We start from the raw sequence: 22,385 nt of genomic DNA on the forward strand, positions 1-22,385 counted from the left end.
AATGCGAGCGAGCGAAGCGAGAGAGCTTGAAAATGTTGCCATTTTATGTTCCCAAAACTGTTTTTAGGTTTTTAGGTATATTTTTTCGCTTTGGAAATTAAGGGGAGGGGGCGCATTGGGCGCAACTGCTGGCAATTACTAACAGCAACATCAGGAGAATTGCATAGCGATTAAATGCGAGCGAGCGAAGCGAGCGAGCTTGAAAATTTTGACATTTTACAGTCCCAAAACTGCCGTTTGTAGCTATATTTTTTCGCTCTGGAAATTAAGGAGAGGGGGCGCACCGGGCTCAACTGCTGGCAATTACTGACAGCAACATCAGGAGAATTGCATAACGATTAAATGCGAGCGAGCTTGAAAATTTTGACATTTTATAGTCCCCAAACTGCCGTTTTTAGCTATATTTTTTCGCTTTGGAAATTAAGGGGAGGGGGCGCACCGGGCGCAACTGCTGGCAATTACTGACAGCAACATCAGGAGAATTGCATAGCGATTAAATGCGAGCGTGCGAAGCGAGCGAGCTTGAAAATTTTGACATTTTACAGTCCAAAAACTGTTGTTTTTAGCTATATTTTTTCACATTGGAAGTTAAGGAGAGTGCCTGGGCGCACCGCGCACAACTGCTGGCAATTACTGACAGCAACATCAGGAGAATTGCATAACAATTAAATGCGAGCGAGCGAAGCGAGCGAGCGTGAAAATTTTGACATTTTACAGTCCCAAAACTGCCGTTTGTAGCTATATTTTTTTCGCACCGGGCGCAACTGCTGCCAATTACTTACAGCAACATCAGGAGAATTGCATAACGATTAAATGCGAGCGAGCGAAGCGAGCGAGCTTGAAAATTTTGACATTTTACAGTCCCCAAACTGCCGTTTGTAGCTATATTTTTTCGCTTTGGAAATCAAGGGGAGGGGACGCACCGGGCGCAACTGCTGGCAATTACTGACAACAGCATCAGGAGAATTGCATAACGATTAAAATAATGCGAGCAAGCGAAGCGAGCGAGCTTGAAAATTTTGACATTTTACAGTCCAAAAACTGTCGTTTGTAGCTACATATATATTTTTTCGCTTTGGAGGGAGGGGGCGCCCGGTGCGCGATTTTTTTTTTCCGTAACCCTAACGCGTCGAAATTGCCTGTTGTGTCACTTGAGCAAAGACTATCAGTGTACTGGCTGGTTTTGTACGCATGCGCTTGGACTTCGTTATGCATACTGTACTGCTATACAGTATGTACAGTGGCATGGTCGTCTGCTAACACAGAATCAGATTCGAATGTGAGTGGCACGCCCTTCAAACATAACGGGTTTGTGTCTAGGTGTGTGTGTGTGTGTGTGTGTGTGTGTGTGTGCGTGTGTGTGTGTGTGTGTGTAGTGTGTGTGCGTATGTGTGTGTGTGTGTGTTTAAAAAAGAAGGTGATTCAGTAGCACAAGTGTGTGCGTAAGGCAGATATGGATTTTCTTGAAGTTACAAAGTAATCAGAAAGCCTTTTCTGAGATATTCATGCAGAATATTCTATGTCAAGTAACACGCTATGCATGGTATGATTTGTATATATTAGGATTATAGGCCTATATTGTATACTGTGTGTGAGAAAAATATGATTTAGAAGCACAAGAGATAAGAATTCAGCTGCTTATTTTTGTTCAAATTAATTTCATTGTAAACATGGGCCTGATATCGATGAAATTCTAATAAAGAATATAATTTTTTTTAAAGTTTTTTGGTGTATTATTCTGTTGGCACTGCAAGTATACACTCAACAGTAACACGTTCCCATTAATCGAAGTTCCAGGGGAAAATGAGAAGTGAGGACACAAGTCGTACATGGTAAATTGGAGCTTTATTCGAAGACGTTTCACATGAGCAAGCCGTTTAGCAAGTATATCATTTTACAAAACTCAGCACTCGGTATATCGTGTACAACATAAGCAGGGAGGTGACTCACCTTGCTGGTATATTAGCAGGGAGGTGAGACTAAAATACTCTCACCTCCCTGGTACACGGGAGGGTGCCTTTTTCAATCAAAGTTACAAATCACTGGTCACTTTCACTGACAGCGATCACTTGTGTTCAGATTATTTATGGGCTGCCTTACGCGGCAGCCTCAAAAGTGGAGTGAGCGTCAGGTGATTTCCGTTGACAAGCCACGAATGATTTTTTTTTTTATTTTTTTTTTGTGGGGGGGGGGAGGAGTAGGATAATAGTGCTGCTTGATATAATGATGTGTACATAGGCCGTGAGGTAAAAGAAATTTCATTTCAATTCAATTCAATTCGATTTTATTGTCCGTTTCTGGAAATTTGTTTTGTTAGCATGCATACAAGTTACATCGATACATACAATATACAGAGCACACGTTTAACATGGATACACATGATAAACACGCAAGAGATATACACTAATACAGCAATACAATGTCAATGTCATTGTCAGAAATATATAACATTAAAGAAATATTAATCTGTATAAATCAACGTTGTGTTGGGTGTGGTGTGCATTAACATACACAAGTTTGTAAACATGTATCAGATTTATAATAACTATAAAACTTTTGAACAATAAAATCAATACATCTTTACGTCTAAATAAGTGATGGTATTAAAAATCTCGAAGGCTATTTATGTGCGTGTGTGTGCGTGTATATGTATACGTGTGTGAACGTACAAAAATGTAAGTCTATGTTTTTTGACAAAACCGTATAAATTACATCCATACGATTGTTCTTTTGCTTTTGTTTTACAACAGCTAAGATGCTGTATGATATAGTAATTTGCTAGTCAACTGTTAGGATGGCGTTAACAGCTGTCTGTGAAGGGTTAGTGTATAGGATCGCATTATGTTGTATAACGAAAAGCAATGACAGTATTCAGTGAAACATTGTGCCAACATCGATCCATGTGACGTTTACATGAATGGTAAGTCCAGCGTGGCACGACACAACTATGTGCATGTATAAGGTTGAGCCAACATTGGTTCGAAACCAAGATGTTGACTCCACTAAGAATTAATCACCTACACAGTGTTCAAAAATTCATTCTGCCCCCCTCCCCCGCAGAAAAGTGGTGTTTTGATGTGCTCGTCATTTAATCTATGAAGAGTATTTTGATAATTTGTAAAGAAATCATTGAGAAATTTATTTGAAATATATTTTCCATGATGTTTTGATGAAGTAATAGAACTGATGTCACAGAGGTTATTTGTAAAATATTTGGAGTGATTACTATAGAGGATGAATTTAAAATGGAATACAAACATGTATTTTAAAGGTCCTGTTTACCGTTGAGAACAGTGATTTAAAAAATGTTCAAGATATCACTTTTGATGCATATTATGTGTAGGTCATTTCGTTGTATCACAAAACATCCCACCATATAAAACGTTTTCAATAAAGCATGAAATATAAGGAGATATCACTATTTTTCTCACTAAACCATGACTGCAGACGGTTTAATCTGGAAACGTTTTTATTATAACTATTGTACACATTTTGTATATCTAAAAATACATAACATCGATGATAATGGTTCAAATATTTACATTAGTTGTTTCTATCCCTAACGCACATTTAAGAACTATTTAGAAGCACCAATGCTGGGTTTTTGTTTCATATGCGAAAGGAAATGATGCCTTTACGTTAGAATATGAAATTTTGCATACATGTACTTTTTTTCTATTCTTTTGTATAGGAAGTCGCTGGAAACGTCATAATTTGCCTGATTTTCTTGATCGATTATAATTTGTTGAAAATTAGAATGATGCCTTTCTTAAGAAAGTTTTCCTCAATCTTTAACCAATAATATTTTCTTACTTGCCAAGGTTTTTTTTTTTTTTTTTAAGAAGTTATCTTTAGTTTGGACTTCCCCTTACTTTAGGTTTCAAACACAGACATGTAAATTCATCTATTTCAACGTTTGACGTTGTATCTTAGATCAGCAAAAGTTGTCGATTTCTACAGCCTGGATGCATTAGGATGCGTGCAGAAAATGCACAGAAATTGGTTAGGAAAAACATATAGCACTAATAGTCATATGAGCGGTTGAATTGGCAGAAAGGGATGGAACAAACTTTATGAACATCCCAGCTAGCAGACGGAGGTGAAAAAGACGTCTCAATTTGGTTGCAACTACATGGTCAAAGTTGTCGCAAGTCTTAAAATGACCAGAAAATGACGTAATTTCAACGTCTCTTTGAAACGAATTTATCACGTCATGTTACGGACCTCCTGATATGTTACGTCAGTTTTCCGACATATTTATTACCTAATATTGGTGACATATTGATGACGTAAAATTTACGTCAATTTTGCGACGTAATTTTTACGTCATAAACACGTATTAATGACGCAATCTACGTTCGTTTGCAACGTATTCATAGCGTTATCTAAATGACGTCTTAATACCGTAATATATACTTTGATTTAGAACGCATTTATGACGTCATATGAGCGACGTATTAACGTGAAATTTTCTTCAGTTTTGAGACGTATTTATGACGTCATATTAGCGACGAACTGAAGACGTAAAATTCAAGCTAATTTTGTGACGTATTATTCACGTCGTATTTATGACGCATAAGTGAAGTAAAATTTACGTTGCTTTGCAACGTATTTATCACATCATATTAATGACGTATTATAACGTGAAATTTAGGCTACACTGTTTTGGGACGTATATATGACGTTATTTTAGCGACATGTGAACGTTATGTTACCGTCAGTTTGCGACGTCTTCGTGACGTCATATAATTAGTCCTACGAATTATAGAGTTTTATAGTTATATCAGTTTGCTTTGCAACGTGTTTATCACGTCATATTAATGACATATCATAACTTTAAATTTACGTTGTTTTGCGACGTATCTATAACTTTGCATTAGCAACATATTAACGTTATGTTCACGTCAATTTTGCGACGTCTTCATGACGTCATATAATTAGGCCTACGAATTATAGTTTTGTAGTTATATCAGTTTGTTTTGCAACGTATTTATCACGTCATAATAATGACGTATTATAACGTTAAATTTATGTTGTTTTGCGACGTATTGATGACGTTATATTAACGACATGTGAGCGTTATGTTCACGTCAGTTTTGCGACGTCTTCATGACGTCATATAATTAGGCCTACGAATTATAGTTTTGTAGTTATATCAGTTTGTTTTGCAACGTATTTATCACGTCATATTAATGACGTATTATGACGTTAAATTTACGTTGTTTTGCGACGAATTTATGACGTTATTATATATAAGCAACATATTAACGTTATGTTTACGTAAGTTTTTCGACATCTTTATAACGTCATATAGTTAGGCCTACTAATTATAGAGTTTTATAGAGTTATATCAGTTTGCTATGCGACATACTGTCGTCAGAATGACGACATTTTCACGTCATTACTGTCGTCAGAAAGACGTCGAAGCTGTCAACAATAAGACGATTTTTTGTTCAAATGGAAGATATAAAAATGACGTCATTATTTAGACTTCAGAAAGGCGCAATAATTGTCGTTTGTTTAACGTAAATAAGCAAAGAAAGCAGACATCATTTAGACGTCTTAAACTGATGCCAGAAAGTCGTATTTCTGCTCTAATGGATGACGTCTAAAAGACGACATATTTGTGACGTCTTTCTGACGTCTGGGTTGTTATACAAATACGTCATAAAGACGTGTAAATTACTAATTTAAAGACGAGACTGACGTCAAAAACATAAACAAAGATACTGGATGTCATATAAACGTTTCAAACTGACGTCAATATGTCGTATTTTTGCTCAAATGGAAGTTGTCCAAAAGACGTCATTGGTGGTCATATAAGAGTCGTCTTAATGACGTGTAAATCACAATTCTAAAAACAAGATGTACGTCAGAACGTCATGAGCACGTCGTTTACACGTCAATTCATGACTTTTTAACGTATATTGGAAAAGAAAACAAGGAATACATCTGAAAGACGCCTTTTCTTCAAGAACAAGGGAAATGGACGTGATTTTGACGTCATTTTGAAGTCGTGGCCAGTTGGTTTATCAGTATTTCAGTTTAAGATCTAATAAAGCGCTTGTGAGCACCTCAAGGTACAATCATGATAAAAATCTAACCTACCCTACTCCTGCAAATGTCCTAAGCCTTACATCTACGTCTACCACCTATTCATATATAGTTGCTAGCACTGTTGTATCACGTTTAAGGGGAAAAATTTGTAATGCTTTATGACATGGTTACTAAACTAGGTCACAGCAGGCTCAATCTTGAAATATATAAATATGTGTTCATAAAACACGCTGAAGTTTGAATAACAAACATTTTTTAACAATAGAGTGCACAATTTCTGACACTTTAATGATTATGACCAGAATGTTTACTTTTTCAGACGTGAACAACGACCAACTGTGACCTCGATTTCAATTTCTTTCAGAATAACTCTTGATTATCATACGTTTTTTACGTTAGCATACACAAAACTTTGCAAGTCAGTAACGATAAACGATATACTGCACACCACACCCACACAAACACATCAGAGATGCCAAGTTCAAAAAACTTTTATGAGTGAGATTTTCATGACTCGGCGTTTTGGCGCTCGCGCGCATGCGCGCGCAAACGAGGAGGGTGTCACCCCTCCCATGGTAGGGAGCTTTTTTGAATTTTTAGCTCTTAATGATGCGATCTGGTGCATACTTAAGTGACTATTTTTTACTAATTTTGAAAGACAAAAGGGAAATATACCTTCAATTGCAACTATCACTTGAATCCTTTGAGCTATACTCCTTATTTTTGGCACAAATTGCAGACTTCACCCGATGCGTGAGAAAAATGGGTGCCCTGCGTGAGATCGTGAGACAGGCCCTAAATGCTTGAGTCTCACGCAGAATGCGTGAGACTTGGTAGCTCTGACACATAAACACACAAACACACATTGCACGCACTCGCACATACACACAAAGACTCACACACACAAAGTGCATGGAAGGTGCAATCATTGCACTTTCAGGCGCCCGCCCTCGAGTGTTCGGTTCAAAGAAAACACACACACACACACACACACACACACACACACATTGCAACATTGCTGATAGATTCCGTACTTTTGTCCAGGCTTGGTATGGAGCTATATAGGTGACCATAATATGATGGCTATCATCGTTTAACGTATATCAGTTTCCTATAAATGCATATCATAAAAACGCGTAAGTAGCGTCTGTGACTCTATGAACAGATGCTTGATGTTCCAGCTTAATGAAAAGACCTTAAATTTGGCTAATATCGTGTAGATTAATTTTCTTTTGGTTATCCTTCACCATTAGAATAAATGAAATTAATTAATTTTGTGCCAAATAACAACACATTATAAAGCGATCATTTCAAGTCGCTTCCACAAATGTGTATTATTACTCATAAACTCATGAACCCACCTGCACATGGGAATCTGATACCAGTTAATGCCAGTTGATTGTTTCTATAATATTATCGATCATGAAGTTTCATAAAAAGTTACGAGTATAACAAGAACTCGAGTTTTGGAGCGCGCTCGGTAACCAGCTAACACGTGTGAATGCGGTTAGTGTTCTTACAAACAAACAAACAAACAAATCAGTGTTTTAATATTCAATCATGAATTATCTTCATCATTTCATTGAATCGACTTACAATAAGGGTGGTAGGCCATGTGGGCACTAAAGGGAGGGATCGAGTAGGATATATTGATAGTCGCAATGCTTTTTAGACTGATGATAATGATGAAGCTGAAAATATGCAAGAGATTTCGTGAAGTTGTTGATGGATTGGTGACATGAAAAAAAATATTGATAGTGCAATATGGTGGAGGATATAATTGCTTGTGGAAATATGTATGCGATGGTAATACGAGTAGCAATCATGGTGATGATGATGATGATAAGATGATATCCAGTTGTGAAATGATAGTAATGATGTTTATGGTCGATCCCACAGAACTCTTTTCTGTGATCGATCCCTCAGTTTTATAATCTAATTGAAGCAATGATGGTCGTGATGATTGCTTGATATTAAAGGAAACCAAAACCCAAAAGAGAAATATGGATTGAGTGAACGCAGCAACATTAGTAAAAGTTTGAGGAAAATCCGACAAGCGATGCAAAAATTATTCATTTTTCTAGTTTTGGTGTTGTAATCACTGGATAAGGAGACTACTAGAGTCCATGACGTCATGTGTGGACAGCAATGTAAAGAAAACATGAAGAGAATTCTACAAAGAAATCATTTTTCATGAAAATTACACATTCCAGCAACTTAACTGATACTGACATAAGTTATGTTAAAGGCAGTAATCATTTCCCCTACTTTCTGAAAGCGGTTTTTATAGTCAAATGTTCTTTCATTACGCAAGAAAAGTGAAAACATGTTTTATGATTTTCTTTATATTTTCTTTATGTTGTTGTCCACACATAATATCATGAACTCAAGTATCCCCTTATCCAGTTGTACCAACATCAAAACGTTAAAAATGCATAACTTTTGCATCTTTTACAATATTGTGCGATTTTCCTTTAACTGTCACTGATGTGCTTTCACTCAATCCACATTTCTCTTTGGGTTTGGGTTTCCTTCACTGATGGTCGTTTTGGTAGAGGTAACGAGGCACTTGATGAGGAGAACTATAGGGTTGGCAATGATAAAGTGAACATCCAAAAATATAGACCTATATATTTATATTGATAGATCAATTCAAACCGTACGTGATACTAGAATTTTAAACGAAAATGAGTTGCTGTTTGCTTTATAAATGCTGTTTCAAAATGCCTTTATAAAGCTGATTTAATTAATATATCAATATAGAGATTTTATCGATCGAAATCAATGATTACTCTCCCCCAGCTTCTCTTCCCCCCCCCCCCCCATCTTCATCTTGGATGTTAGTGCATGAGAATTTAATCATATCTTGATCTACATGAACCTGAACTAAAAAGGAGCCTATACTACGCCTTTCTGAATCATTTCTTTTTAAAGCACAATCATCGTGAGGTTGGAGAAGTATAAACCCAAATTAACCAAGTAGTGTATTCATGTTACCCAATTAGACATAATGCCCACTTCGAATCTGATTCTGCGTGGCTTAATAAACATGATCAAAGTTAACAATAGCAATTGCTGCAGTTGTACGCCTACATAGGCCTATATAATACTTATATCATAATTCATTCCAAGCTTAGATTTCCAATTTACTTTTGCAAGATATTGATGAAAACTTCGAGTTTGCATCTTGTACTCCATGACTAAATTTCTCTTTTCTAATGTTTCATCGAGACGCTCAGCGCTTAGAAACATTGTAATAAGCGCTTTATAAATGATATTTATTATTATCATTAACAACGCAAGTCTTGCGAGACAAAAGGGAAAGTGTCAGCAGACGGCGAACAAAACCACAGGAATACCAGCAGACGGCAAAGCAGAACGCGATGCCGATGGCGAAATGGAAACACGCACATATACAGAACACACACACACACACACACTCACACACACACACACACACACACACACACACAAAGCCGTTGTTGTGACAGTTCACAAGGCGGCGTGCCATTCTCACATTCTAATCTGATTCTGTGGTTGGCAGAGGACCATGGTACTGTATACAAGAAAGCAACACAAGTATCGCAACCAACTAGTACTCTGATAGTCTTTGCTCAAGTGCCACAATTGGCAATTTCGACGCGTTAGGGTTACGGAAAAAAAATCGCCACCGGGCTCTCGGCGTGCGTGCAATGGAGCAAATCGTATGGATCCAAAATTGCGCCGGAAATGGAGCCACAATTGCACGGATGATGACGTCATAGTGAAATTGGACGACCCATCGATGTCAAACGACCAATCAAATGGCAAGGATCTATTTAGGCGTTATTATAATAAAATATTTCGAACAGAGTGAACAGAGGCGCTCTATTCAACGAGGCGAAGCCGAGTTGAATGTGTTAACTTTACTTTTGCAATATAATAACTATTGTTATTGTTTATTATCACCATAATTGTGAGTTTGTTTGATTATTAGTTTTCATATTGAGAGTTAAATTCGTCGTCAATGGTCGCTATCAAACTTTACAACACACGAACAATTTTCCTGACTATCTAAACTTTGACATATGCCATAGTAACAGAACAAAAAAAAAAAGATAAAACTGAAGCATTTCCCAACACCAAGACTCTGTGTCAAAGTAGAATACATACATAACTTTATATTAGAAAAAAAAAAAGAATATGAATGCATATACGCAATATCGATAATGAAGACTATAAAGAGTGAAGCAAGGTAAATGTAATAGATATTCTGTTTACACTATGCAGACACGGCAGAAGTGGAAATTGAGGTAAAAATTCTAAACAAATCACGCGTTGCTACCATGCACCTATGTACAAGAAGATGATTCTTTATCCTATATAGTATGGAATTTTCAACAAAAGATATGCGAATATTATGATTATAATACCGAATTATGCATAACGCTTGCAACATTAAAATATTCATGTCACCACTGAGCCTTAAACAGCACCAGTGGTGACATGTCATTTTCTTTATAAAATTTTGATACATTTTAAGCATTTTAACCCCTTGCTGTTTGAACAGTGTACAAAACTTTTCATTTTGTTTGTAAACGAATCTACATTAGATTTCTTTTCTCGACAAAAAAAGAAGAAGAATATATATATATATATATATATATATATATATATATATATATATATATATTTCGAAGGTAGGGATTGGCTTAGTCAAACTAAATCCTTCCAGCATCATGAGTGGTTTTCCTTCTTGTTGTGCTTTGTTTTATATTTTTGATACCTGGGCCGGAGCATGCCAAGTTAATCAATTAATCAATACTGATGTCCCACTTTTTAAATCAAAACAACGCATAATAATGTATGCAACCGTAATTTCCCATATTGATTTGTATGTGTGTGTTTGTATGTTATATTCAAAGGCTCTTTTGCATCAACATCCTCCATTGCATTGCGCCCACTTGATCACTCTTTCGATAGAGGGTTACAAGTTGCCAAATATTCTTATTTTTTTATGAGACCCGATCTACTCCCTCGATAATCACCCATGATGAGTCTCCTGCGTTCAATTATCTTTCTCATTTACTTGAAAATATCTAAGTACTTTATACCTCTTGTGTTATTACATGCGTAATTCTTTTGCCTATTTTTCTGCGTGTGTGATAGTTTGTTAAAATCTTAAAGGGGCATTTCAGACGATTTTCATAATTTCACATCATGTAGTACATAAATGGACAGCTACATGTATAGATTCGTGGAATTTATTGTGGTCCTTGAGCAGAGAAACCAATAAACTGAAAATCTTAAACAAATTACACTGAACAGTGTTGATGACATCAGAGCCTCACATACTTCAGAAATGTAGCAGTATAATTCCATTACAATGCTGCTTGCTCGACAAGTTCACCTGTGAAGACTCTATGCATGCTTTCTTCTTTTGTTCTGCTTCCTTGAGCTTCAACTTGTACATTCTTATGGTGAGGCTGGCATGTCAGCATCCTTGTTCATTGCAATTTGTTATGAATTTTGAAAACACTCTCATTCCTCATACCAATCACTGTAAATTCTGAAACTCTGTACTCAGTTTAACTAATTTATAGTTGTTCAAATGTAAAAGTTTGAAAATCATCCGGAGGTTCCCTTTAATCATTGCATTTATTTTTCTTTCTTTTTGTATTTTTGGAATATCAATTGGAATTAGTATTTGTTTATTGCAGAGATTAACCAAACCAAACCAAACACTGTCGGTCTGTTGATTGCAGGCTCTGACGTAATGTGGTACGAGCACGGTCTAGCCGCGATGAACGAACTTGATAAGAATTTCGTTGTCTGGCTTGGTGACAATCTGGAAGACGGGGCGGGCTCCCTTCACTAGGCTGACACTGAACCTGCGAAAGATCCGAGCCGCTGTGCTCCGCATTTCGTCCATGGCGAATTGCTGCCCGAGGCAGTTGCGAGCTCCGGCCGAGAAGGGGACGAAAGCGAAGGGGTCTCGCTTCTCGACGTTGGCCCTCTCGAAGCGATCAGGTCTGAAGTCCATGTGGTCGTCTCCCCAAACATCCGGGTTGTGGTGGAGCTGGTAAGTGTTAGCTGTCACGACGGTTCCCGCGGGAATGGTGAAATCGTTCACTTTTAGCGGTTCCCTCAGCACACGAAATGGTGGGACATTTACGTACAGGCGCATCGATTCCCTGAGACACTGCGTTGTGTAAGTTAGTTTTTTTAGATCTTCGCTAGAAACGAAGAAAAAAAAGGAGAGCATTATTCCTATCAATGACTGCATATAAACAACTCTTTAATTCACAGTCATAATACGTCGTGCCAATCTGAAAAAAAAGAAAAAAAAATCATTACTTGGATTCTAACTGTCATCATTATATTTTAGGATATAGTAGGTCTGCTATTGGGATGAACCCAGGCCGTTTCACGTATAATATACTAGTACGGTTTATTAAGTGTATACGTACTGACATTGTGATGATGACCGTCATCATTTGAGTTTTTGATAAAGACTAAACCCCAGGGTTGATAAAATCTCTGAAATAATTCCAGTGTAGGTCCTCAAGTATAGGCCTATCCTATTTGTTTACTGAATAACGCACACAACATAACAATGTACACTTCGCTTCAATTCATTCACTCACTAATTATTACGAATACAGTTATGTATATACAAACACACACACGCACACACACATATATATATGTATATATATATATATATATATATACATATTTATTTACTTAATCATTTATTTACATATATATACATACATACATATGTGTGTGTGTGTGTGTGTGTGTTTGTGTGCTTATCAGAAACCCGTCGAACATATTTACTATTGAACGCTGTCGTCATCTCGTCCTGCGAACAGTGTGTCCACCTCCTCTTGAACTCGGGCCTGTTCCTCGGGATGCTGGGCCATGATGTACAGAAACCACGTGAGGGCACTTCCGGTGGTGTCCGTGCCGGCGAAAACAAACTGGTTTACCTGTTGTGCCATCAAGAACAGACCATGAAAGCAGACCATGAAAGCAGACCATGAAAGCTAATTGATGATGAATCGACGTGAAAGCACTTCATAGTTATGTCTTCACTGTAAAATCGGAAACTAACGCAGAATTAAATCATCACCTGTGATTCATAACGTCACTAGTAATAATAATAATAATAACAATAGTAATAATAATAATAATAACAATAATAATAAAGGACATTTATATTGCGCAGCTACTATAACAAAATGCTCTACTACGCATATATGTGACCCGCCACAATAAAAGGATCTTAAAGTCGCTGATGGCTGAGCCGAGAAAATCGAGTTTGAAGTCAGATCGTCAAAATCGGTCAAAACTATTGGTTTTCTGTTTTTTGCTTAATTTTGTAGTCTAATATATCGTCTATCATCTGCCGAAATTTTGAAACTAAATGATAAAAGGAAAGGCAAGAAAATAATGTTTTTCTGGGCCATGATTTTCCGACTTTCGACGGAACAGAAACGGGTCCGAAGATTTGGATTTAGCGCCGCAGCTAGACTCCGCCCTAGCAACGAGGGACTGATCTTATTGGACAGTGCGTGGCATCCTGGTTTCTGATTGGTCGTGAGTAGACCGCTGGCGCTAAGCTTGAATGAACATCGTACAGGTTGCTAAGAGCATACCTACTATTGTCAAGCGGTGAAAACTGTCTTGCCTCCCCTTGATCATGATAGCGTCGGAAGGAAAACTTTGAAGGCGGTTTTCTCGAAACGCTGATTTCCTAAACCACTCGATATGCGCTAATAAAATCATCGATACGTATCTCTGCAACAGAGTACTTTCATGAGTCGTGTTATATATGAACTTAAAGTGGAAGAGCAAGGGAATTACAGTATATCATGTCATTTTCAGAAACTCGTCCTCCCCCGACTTTCGGAGCCTTTTGTTGTAGCGGGTCACACACACACATATATATATATATATATATATATATATATATATATATATGTGAGATATGAGAAAGGAAGGAGAAAATCGGTGCGTAGCTTTGACATTATTATTCCTCTTACTGTTCCTCCTTTTCGGAAAAGCGCAAGAGTTGAAAAATTGGTCTCCGCCGGGACTCGAACCCGGGTCTTTGGCATGGAACGCCAACGCCTTAACCGCTCGGCCACGGAGACGTCATAGCGGTTCAGGCAGACCCAAGCTCGAATACCCAACGGACCAACCTTTCAACTCTTTGACTTTATGCACACGTTCCTTTTTGGGGCAGAGAGTTATGAATAATAACCAGCCGCGTGCCTCAGCTGCATCTTCTAATGAGATTCACGTAGCGGTGAATTGGGATAATGTTTTTTTGTGAAAGAAGTCACCACTACAACAGCTTTTTGGCTTCTCCTGGATAATTTTGCATATGTGAGATATGAGAAAGGAAGGAGAAAATCGGTGCGTAGCTTTGACATTATTATTCCTCTTACTGTTCCTCCTTTTCGGAAAAGCGCAAGAGTTGAAAAATTGGTCTCCGCCGGGTCCCGGCCGGGTCCCGGCGGAGACCAATTTTTCAACTCTTGCGCTTTTCCGAAAAGGAGGAACAGTAAGAGGAATAATAATGTCAAAGCTACGCACCGATTTTCTCCTTCCTTTCTCATATCTCACATATGCAAAATTATCCAGGAGAAGCCAAAAAGCTGTTGTAGTGGTGACTTCTTTCACAAAAAAAAAAAAAAAAAAAAATATATATATATATATATATATATATATATATATATATATATATAATATATCGTGCATGATTTATAAAGAGCTTCCTTTTTATGGACAATAAATCTCAGTGAATGGCATATGTTTCATTCCTAAAATTACAAATCTAATATCAGAGCCTCTTTAGGCTTGGTGTTTTCAAGCTTGTACTTTCATTTTGAGTAAAGATTAAATCTGAATATCGGATGATTTAAAAGCCGTTAAAGAAACAAACCACGCAAAAAAGAGCTAAAAATGTACCTCATCACGTATTTCCTTCTCACTCAGTCCGTTGCCATCCGAATCTTTTGCTAGCAGCAATGTGTCCAGAAAATCCATTGTTCTCTTCTCAGCCTTCAGAAACAGAGAATTATAAACATCATACGGTGGATAGTATTGTGGCTACAATAATTATACTATTATCATCATAATAATTTATAAAGTGCAATGAAATTCTCATCAAGATTGAAATGCCTTGTGTAAAAAACCAGCTTTTATTACTGTTATCATTGTCGTTATTATTATCATTATCACTATAATCATTATCGTTATTATTGTTATTATTGTAATCATCATCATTGTTATCATTATTGTTATCATTATCAGCTCACACTTACAATGGAAACGGCAAACTGTATGATACATCTTACACATTTTCGCAGAGTGGTTATATATCCATACTTCTGTGTCGGTTCGCTCGATCAACAACATTTAGTTCATAACGCCTTTGAGGATTCTGTCAAAATAATTCCTTCTATTTCATGTTATATTGTTGTCTCCAAAGGGGAGTGTACCATTGACCCTTGACTTCATCCCTTGCTGTCACCCCTTCCCCCCCCCCCCCCCCTCCCCGTGGCACTTGTGTTGGTTGTGGAAACGTTAAAGGGATGGTACATTATTGGTGGAGATGATAATTGGGCTTTTAACTTTTTGCGAGATACCAAGAAAACGCTTAGGAAATAATACAGAGCATACCATTTTAAGAGGAATTCAAAAGTTTATTTGATGAAAATCGGTTTTGGAATGACTGAAACATCCAAAAGCTAAGTAAAACAAAGCGATCGTAATAAAGTGTGGGTCTCACACTTATTAGAATTGCTCTGTTCTGGATATCTCAGCCATTTCAAAACAAATTTTTATCAAATAAACATTGAATTCCTCATGGAATCACATACTTTTTTCATATTTCATAAGAGGTTTCTCATTATTTCTCCAAAAATGTTAGACACCTGAAATTAGGTCTCAACCAAAACTATACGATCCCTTTAACACATAAGTGATGAACAGTAGCGATCGATTCATTCATGATTTATAGGGTTACCTCGTTTTCCGTGGCATATCTACGTCGCCGGTCAGCGACAATCTTATCGTGTATGCCATGCATGTAAGAACAACCCTCTTTCCACTCTCTGTACTTTGAGGACAGCCGAAAGATAAAGTCGTTGAACATCAACGGGTGGAACACTCTGTAGAAGAAAATTCGCAGTGATTAAAAATGGGGTCAACCAATGCATTCTAACCATGTAGGATGATGAGTGTAAACTGCAACTCACATGTTCAATCGCCACGCCATCAGGGAATTCCTTGTTCATAAATGAATGATAGAGGTTCGTTTATTCGTTTGTTGTATTGTGTCGCGACGTTGTTAACATCATGTAACTTAAAAGATTATAATATCTTAATGTAGTTGTATAAGAAAATGAAGGAGGAGTTTATGCAGATGAAGATGTTGATAAGATGATATTTTTAAACGTTGAATTTTATATGATGATATCATTATGATTATTAAATCCAATTAAGGTCAGTATTTAACAGAGGGAGCCAGTGAATGAATCAATGTTTGAATTATCAAATTTGATGCATATAAATAGTCTAGTTGTATAACAAAACACCCTACAAAAAATAATCAGATATCACAAATTTTCTCAATGAACCGTAAATGTAGACGGTTTATTCTGAAATTGGTTTTGGAAAAGCTATTGTGCACATTATGTACAAACATCCAGTTAACACTGATTATACTGATTAACATTTTCATGTTGGTTGATTTGTCCCTAATTCACAGTTTAGAACTACTTTAAAGCACTAAAGCTGTTTTATTTTTTCATCTGTACATGTTAGCACTAGGCTTTAACATCATGAATATATGTGACACATATTATACATATTATGACGTGTTGTGATGCTGTTCTTACTATGTACAGTTTAAAATGTTATAATGTGTTAAACTAGATGTATAGAAAAGATAGATGAAAATGAAAGGGAGTTTATGCAGAAGATGAAGGAAACGTTGATAGGCTACGGTCACAACTCAGAGCGGCGACCGACCGATTTGTAGCCTGCTCGGTCGCTGCTGAAATTTTGGCACCGCTCAGCAGTTTTTGGAGATGCTGAGCAGGCTGTAAAATCCTAGCGATGACCGAGCAGCGCCCTGTCGATTTCCCGTCGGTCACCGATCGATTTCAGTAAAATTTTGGCGAAATGTGGGGATCTGCCACGAGCAGAGTCCGAGCAGTCACCGAGCGATGCCCCATCGGCAACTGGACGATCTCCCACCGGCCACCGGCCGATTTTTACAAAATTGCTCAGCGACCGACGGGTGATCGATAGGTCATCTACCGGTGACCCGTAGGCGTACCGGCGGCCACCCGCCGGTCTCTGCCGGAAATTTCTCACGAGCTACCTGTGTTTATTAATGTTCCTATGTGATTTGTGATGTGTTAATTAATAAATTGTTTAATCAAGAGAAAACTTGAGGCAAAACATCTAATAGTTAAATTATCAACTAACAAAACTCCGCCATGTGATACCACAGATAACTAAAAATTAGGAAATAAAACAAAAGGGAGGAACACCCAAGATGGAACAAAGATTAGAATAGATTAGAATTTTCCAAAATATCTTTTTTGCTTCTATATTTTACGGTATTTTCTATTCCTATTTGATTTCATATTTTAATTTTCCCCATCTCTTGTTATTCATTTCTTCTTCGATCGATAGGCATTTAATGAATGATAAGGTAACCAAACCATATTTTACTACGTCAACATATCGACACTAACTTTAAGCTTTCATCTCTTTTGCCTCGAAGTGGTTGCCTCTGACTTCAATGTCCCTCATGTTGGTTGCCGAGATGTTGAGATGCTGATATGTTGGTGGGGATTCCTTGCCTCTTATCCCTCCCCCTGCTTCTTTCACATTGCGCTAGATTATCTTCTCCATCTAGGCCCTGATTTCCTTCAGTGCCTGTGTCATTTTTATCTTAACATTTTTAGTCCCCAATTCGCTCGACGGCGACCGCTCGATCTATTCTTTTGGTTTTCTTCTGTGCTGTTGTCATTTTTGTCTCTATTATTTTTGTTCCCTAAATCGCTCGGCAGCGACCGCCTAGGTCAGTACCTGGGCGGTTCCTGCTCGGACACCGAGCGTATTTTGGGCAGCGAGTGAAAACTGGTCGGTCGCCGCTGAAATTTTAACTCCGCGTTAAAACTTCAGCGGCGACCGACCGATGCCCTAAAAATCAGCTTCGCCTGGTCGGTCACTGGTCGGTTACCGGTCGTTCTCAGACCGGTTTTAGCTAAAAACTCGCCGACCGGTCGCCGAGCAGGCTGATTTTGGGGGTTGTGACCATAGCTTAAGACAAGGAGATATTTTTCTTTAATATTGATTCTTTAATAAGGAAATTATTATGATCTATGGAATTTATTCAAAGTTTCACTCTTTTTGCTTTTTGTACTGTTATACATTTCAATCAAAGATGTGTTCAAGCACACTCCTTTTTTTTCTTTATTCTTTTTCTCAATACATGTCAGCATCATAGCACAATATAATAAACGTCAACGTGCTGACGACGATATTATTGTCGAATCACCTGTATGCGCAGATGGTGGTCAGTTTCTCCAAGACCTCCACTTCACGTGACTCCGTTTCCTGGCAATTTGATTGGTGGGAGAATGCGCAGCGGAGTATGACGTCAAGGGAAAGAAGTGACATGGTTTCATGTGTTTTGACCGGTTCTCCTTCGTCCGCAGCGGCGTGAAGTTTGTTAATCAGGACATCCAATGCCTATGGATTAATAAACAATTCAGGCAGAGAGTGTAGTGAACCAGAAGTAAAATTTTGGACAAATACACCTCATTACCAAACAATCTCAAAATAAACAAGCGAATCAACAAAGAATTCAAAAAGAAAATAAGTCAAGTGGTCACGTTATCGGAATTGTTAAGATATTTATTCTTTTTTTTTTTTTTTTTTTTGGTGTGGGTGTTTCAGTAATACGAGTGGTATTAGTAAATTGATTCAAGAAGTAAGTGTTTGATTGAGTGAAATACTTGTAAATGAGTTCCATGAGAAACCAGATGCAAGCAAATTTGTCCGGCTTGTGTATGGCACCCATGATATTCAGTTACCGTTCATTATGACAAAGGTTTTGTTATTCCGAAAATAAAATCAGGCTCGTTATTCCGAGTAGTTATGAGTAAACACTCGGTATTACGAAATTCGACTCAATCACCAAACATTTCGATGTTTGAACATTAGATTTTCTGCATTCATAAAGTGGAATGTTGTTACCTAGTGTGCTATATTCGTAAATTTCTCATGAAAACAGTTAACTCTTGAATTTTAAAGTGAAATTATGTTATCACTCGGCAACATTCATGGCCTTAACATATACGAAAATTTTTCACTGATTTACAGAATTCAATCGCAACCATAGGGAAAAAATAATCATGCCGTAAAAAATGAAAATTTTCAGAAATACTGAGACGGTACATTTTATTTCGTCGCCGGTACATTTCTTTTCATGGCCGTCGATTTTTTTTTTCTTTGTGAATGTATTTAGGCATAAAGTTTTCCTTTTTGAATGTAAGAATATTTATTGACCTAAATCACAGTAGTTACGTTCAGACGGTGACCTTTAACCTCGAGGATAGCTAACCTCGAGGATAAGTTTTATGGGGCGCCAAGTGTCGCATGATCGATTTTGTCACGAAATCAGTTATTTCGTCGACGAAAATCAAATGACTGATTTCGTAACGAAATTGGCCGTGCGACACATGGTGCTCCATAAAACTTGTCCTCGAGGTTAGGATCACCGTCTCAACGTAACTAATCCCAAATATGTAGAATTATAAGAACATCCATAAATGCATGAATTTTAAGAGCTTTAGATGATTTTTGCAAATATTATTATAACTCCCGATGATAACAAAGTCAGTGAAAGTTGATTTGACCTGTGAGTATGAGACCAATTAAAACCTCCTTTAAAATGTTTTTGTAGTTTTTATGGAGGTCCAAAAATTATTTTCGAGTTCTTTTGACAGGCTAAAAGGCCTAAGCTTTATAGTGATTATGATGAAGGTGATCTTGAAAGGCTGCATCAGTACTGATGATATCTTGAGTGGAGAGGTATCTAAACAATTAATGGATTTACAGCAAAGTGAAAGGTGTTCTTAGATATACCCCACCCAAAAACAACTACAACAAACAAACAAACAAGCAAAAACAAAAAACATAAACAAATGGAACGTCTTTTCCAGACATTTAATTTTAACATGAAAGCAAAAAGTAATTTTGGAACGATGTTCTTATTGCATGATATTATTACAAGTAGTGTAAGATTAAAGGACGTAGTCAAGCTTAGGGACATTGTTTCACACTCTTGTGGTTTAATTCCCATGATGCACAGGTCATTGCAGGTGGATCGAACTGAATGTGATCTGCATCGGAAATATTTTCAATAATGATAGATAACAATATTTCTGATAACAACAATAATAATGGCAATGAAAAAGAAATAGCTGAACAGCTTGATGGAGACCACCCACCTCGTTCATAACCACCAGGTATTGTTTCAAGACCTGAAAGTGAAATGATGGCGTGATGAGAGTGCGATGACGCTTCCAAATAGCGCCCTCTAAAAGACCTAATCCCTCGGACCAGTCCTTGAAAACCCGATATTCGTCAGACTTTTTTCAGAGAAAGAAAAAGTAGTATTAATGACAGTAATGTTATTATATTGATAACAATAAAAACGATGATAATCATAGAGACAATATTGATATTACTAATAATCATCAGAAAGGTCCAATGCATATAAGTGATTAAACTCTAGAATGATGAAATTAAACAATGAAATATTGATTTTAAGAAAATGACGAAAAATAATGAAGAAAGACTGTAGACTATTGCTTAGACAGACCAATCATTTGCATGATTAGAACCCTTTGATATAATTCAAAATTAAGCCGGCCCGTCAGGGCAATCTTTCACCAGATATTGCATTTGTTAGCCCGATGCAGAGAAAAAGTGAATAGACTATTATTAACAGTACAATGACATCTACATAATAAAAATGACAACGAAATTGATTAAAATAACGCTTATGATAATAATGAGTAAACAAAATAATTAGTGCATAAAACCGTAGACATCATGTACCTTATCATTTTTCATGCTTTGCTGTATTTTCCTTAACTGGATTTTTATGACAACACATACTTCATTATGTGTAATCCATGACTAATTCCCTCACACAGATAAATAAAAGATCTGACTTCTTTAAAGTAAGTTTAAAGACATGTTTTTAGTCAATATTTAGTGAACTTAACTTATATATATATGCATATATATATATATATATATATATACATATATATATATATATATATATATGCATATATATATATATATATATATGCATATATATAAACACACATTTAGATACATTTAAGTTGTGTGTGTGTGTGTGTGTGATTATTATACTTACAGTATTTTTTCAAAACCCAAACCTTATATAAAGATTCCAAAACACGTTTTAGGGCCCAGCTCATCCCTTCTTTTTTTTCCTTTTTTTTTTTTTTTTTTTGCAGGTAGCCGCTAATAAATCGTATTATCTGCGAGATTCATTCGAATGCTATCAAAATCTTGTTCTTGTGGTTATTTTGTAAAATGTTAGATCTATTTCCGCGTATCGTTGGGACATACCTTTATTCCGATGTTTGTAGCCAGTAGAGGTTTAATGCTGTCGGGATGGTTGAGCATCACCACCGGTTTCCATCCCATCCAGAACACCAGAAGTCTCCGATACTTGGTCACTGCTTCTTGCTCCCACTCAAATCCCGGCTCGTTGAACCCCGGGTCGCGGAGGTTGCCATAGAGCCAGTGTGGCTTTGGCCCGGGAAGATGTCGTTGGATATACACTAGACGTCGAAGAGTAGCGACCAGTGACAAGAGAAACTGGACAATCTTCAAACCAAAGAAGGATAAAGCAACAGTCCCCAAAATGGTCGTAATGAGCGACATTTTGGCGTCCACGGCCTTTACAAAAATGCACCTGGAACAACAGAATACACGAGCGCTTGTTTCGCTTTGCGTTCAATGCGTGTGTACACCGGTATGTGTAATTCTAACTCATATACTCAGTACACTACTTTGTGTGTGCGTGTTTGTGTGTGCACCCTCTGATAAAGTTAGTCTGTATGACAAGACCTTGTTCAAGTTCAAAGTGCCTTTTCTTGGCTGTGCAAACAGGAGCAAGTATAGAGATAGCAAAACTATCCATGCTGGCCTGTGCAATATGTAATGCTATTTCGAAAAAAATAAAAACTCACACATCAACCATACAC

General features: G+C 37.1%; 1 protein-coding gene across 1 annotated transcript; it reads right to left on the reverse strand.

The window, feature by feature from the left end:
* Positions 1 to 11,830: 11,830 nt before the first annotated feature.
* LOC140244076 (ultra-long-chain fatty acid omega-hydroxylase-like) lies at positions 11,831 to 22,062 on the reverse strand. Its single transcript, XM_072323725.1, has 7 exons — positions 21,745 to 22,062; positions 20,586 to 20,726; positions 18,629 to 18,822; positions 16,079 to 16,223; positions 15,019 to 15,111; positions 12,880 to 13,031; positions 11,831 to 12,272 (listed from the first exon to the last, which is right to left on the reverse strand). The coding sequence occupies exons 1-7, from the start codon at positions 22,060 to 22,062 to the stop codon at positions 11,831 to 11,833; spliced, it is 1,485 nt and encodes a 494-aa protein (XP_072179826.1).
* Positions 22,063 to 22,385: the final 323 nt, after the last annotated feature.

This window comes from Diadema setosum, chromosome 20 (genome assembly GCF_964275005.1).
Source record: "Diadema setosum chromosome 20, eeDiaSeto1, whole genome shotgun sequence".
Classification (NCBI taxonomy): Eukaryota; Metazoa; Echinodermata; class Echinoidea; order Diadematoida; family Diadematidae; genus Diadema; species Diadema setosum.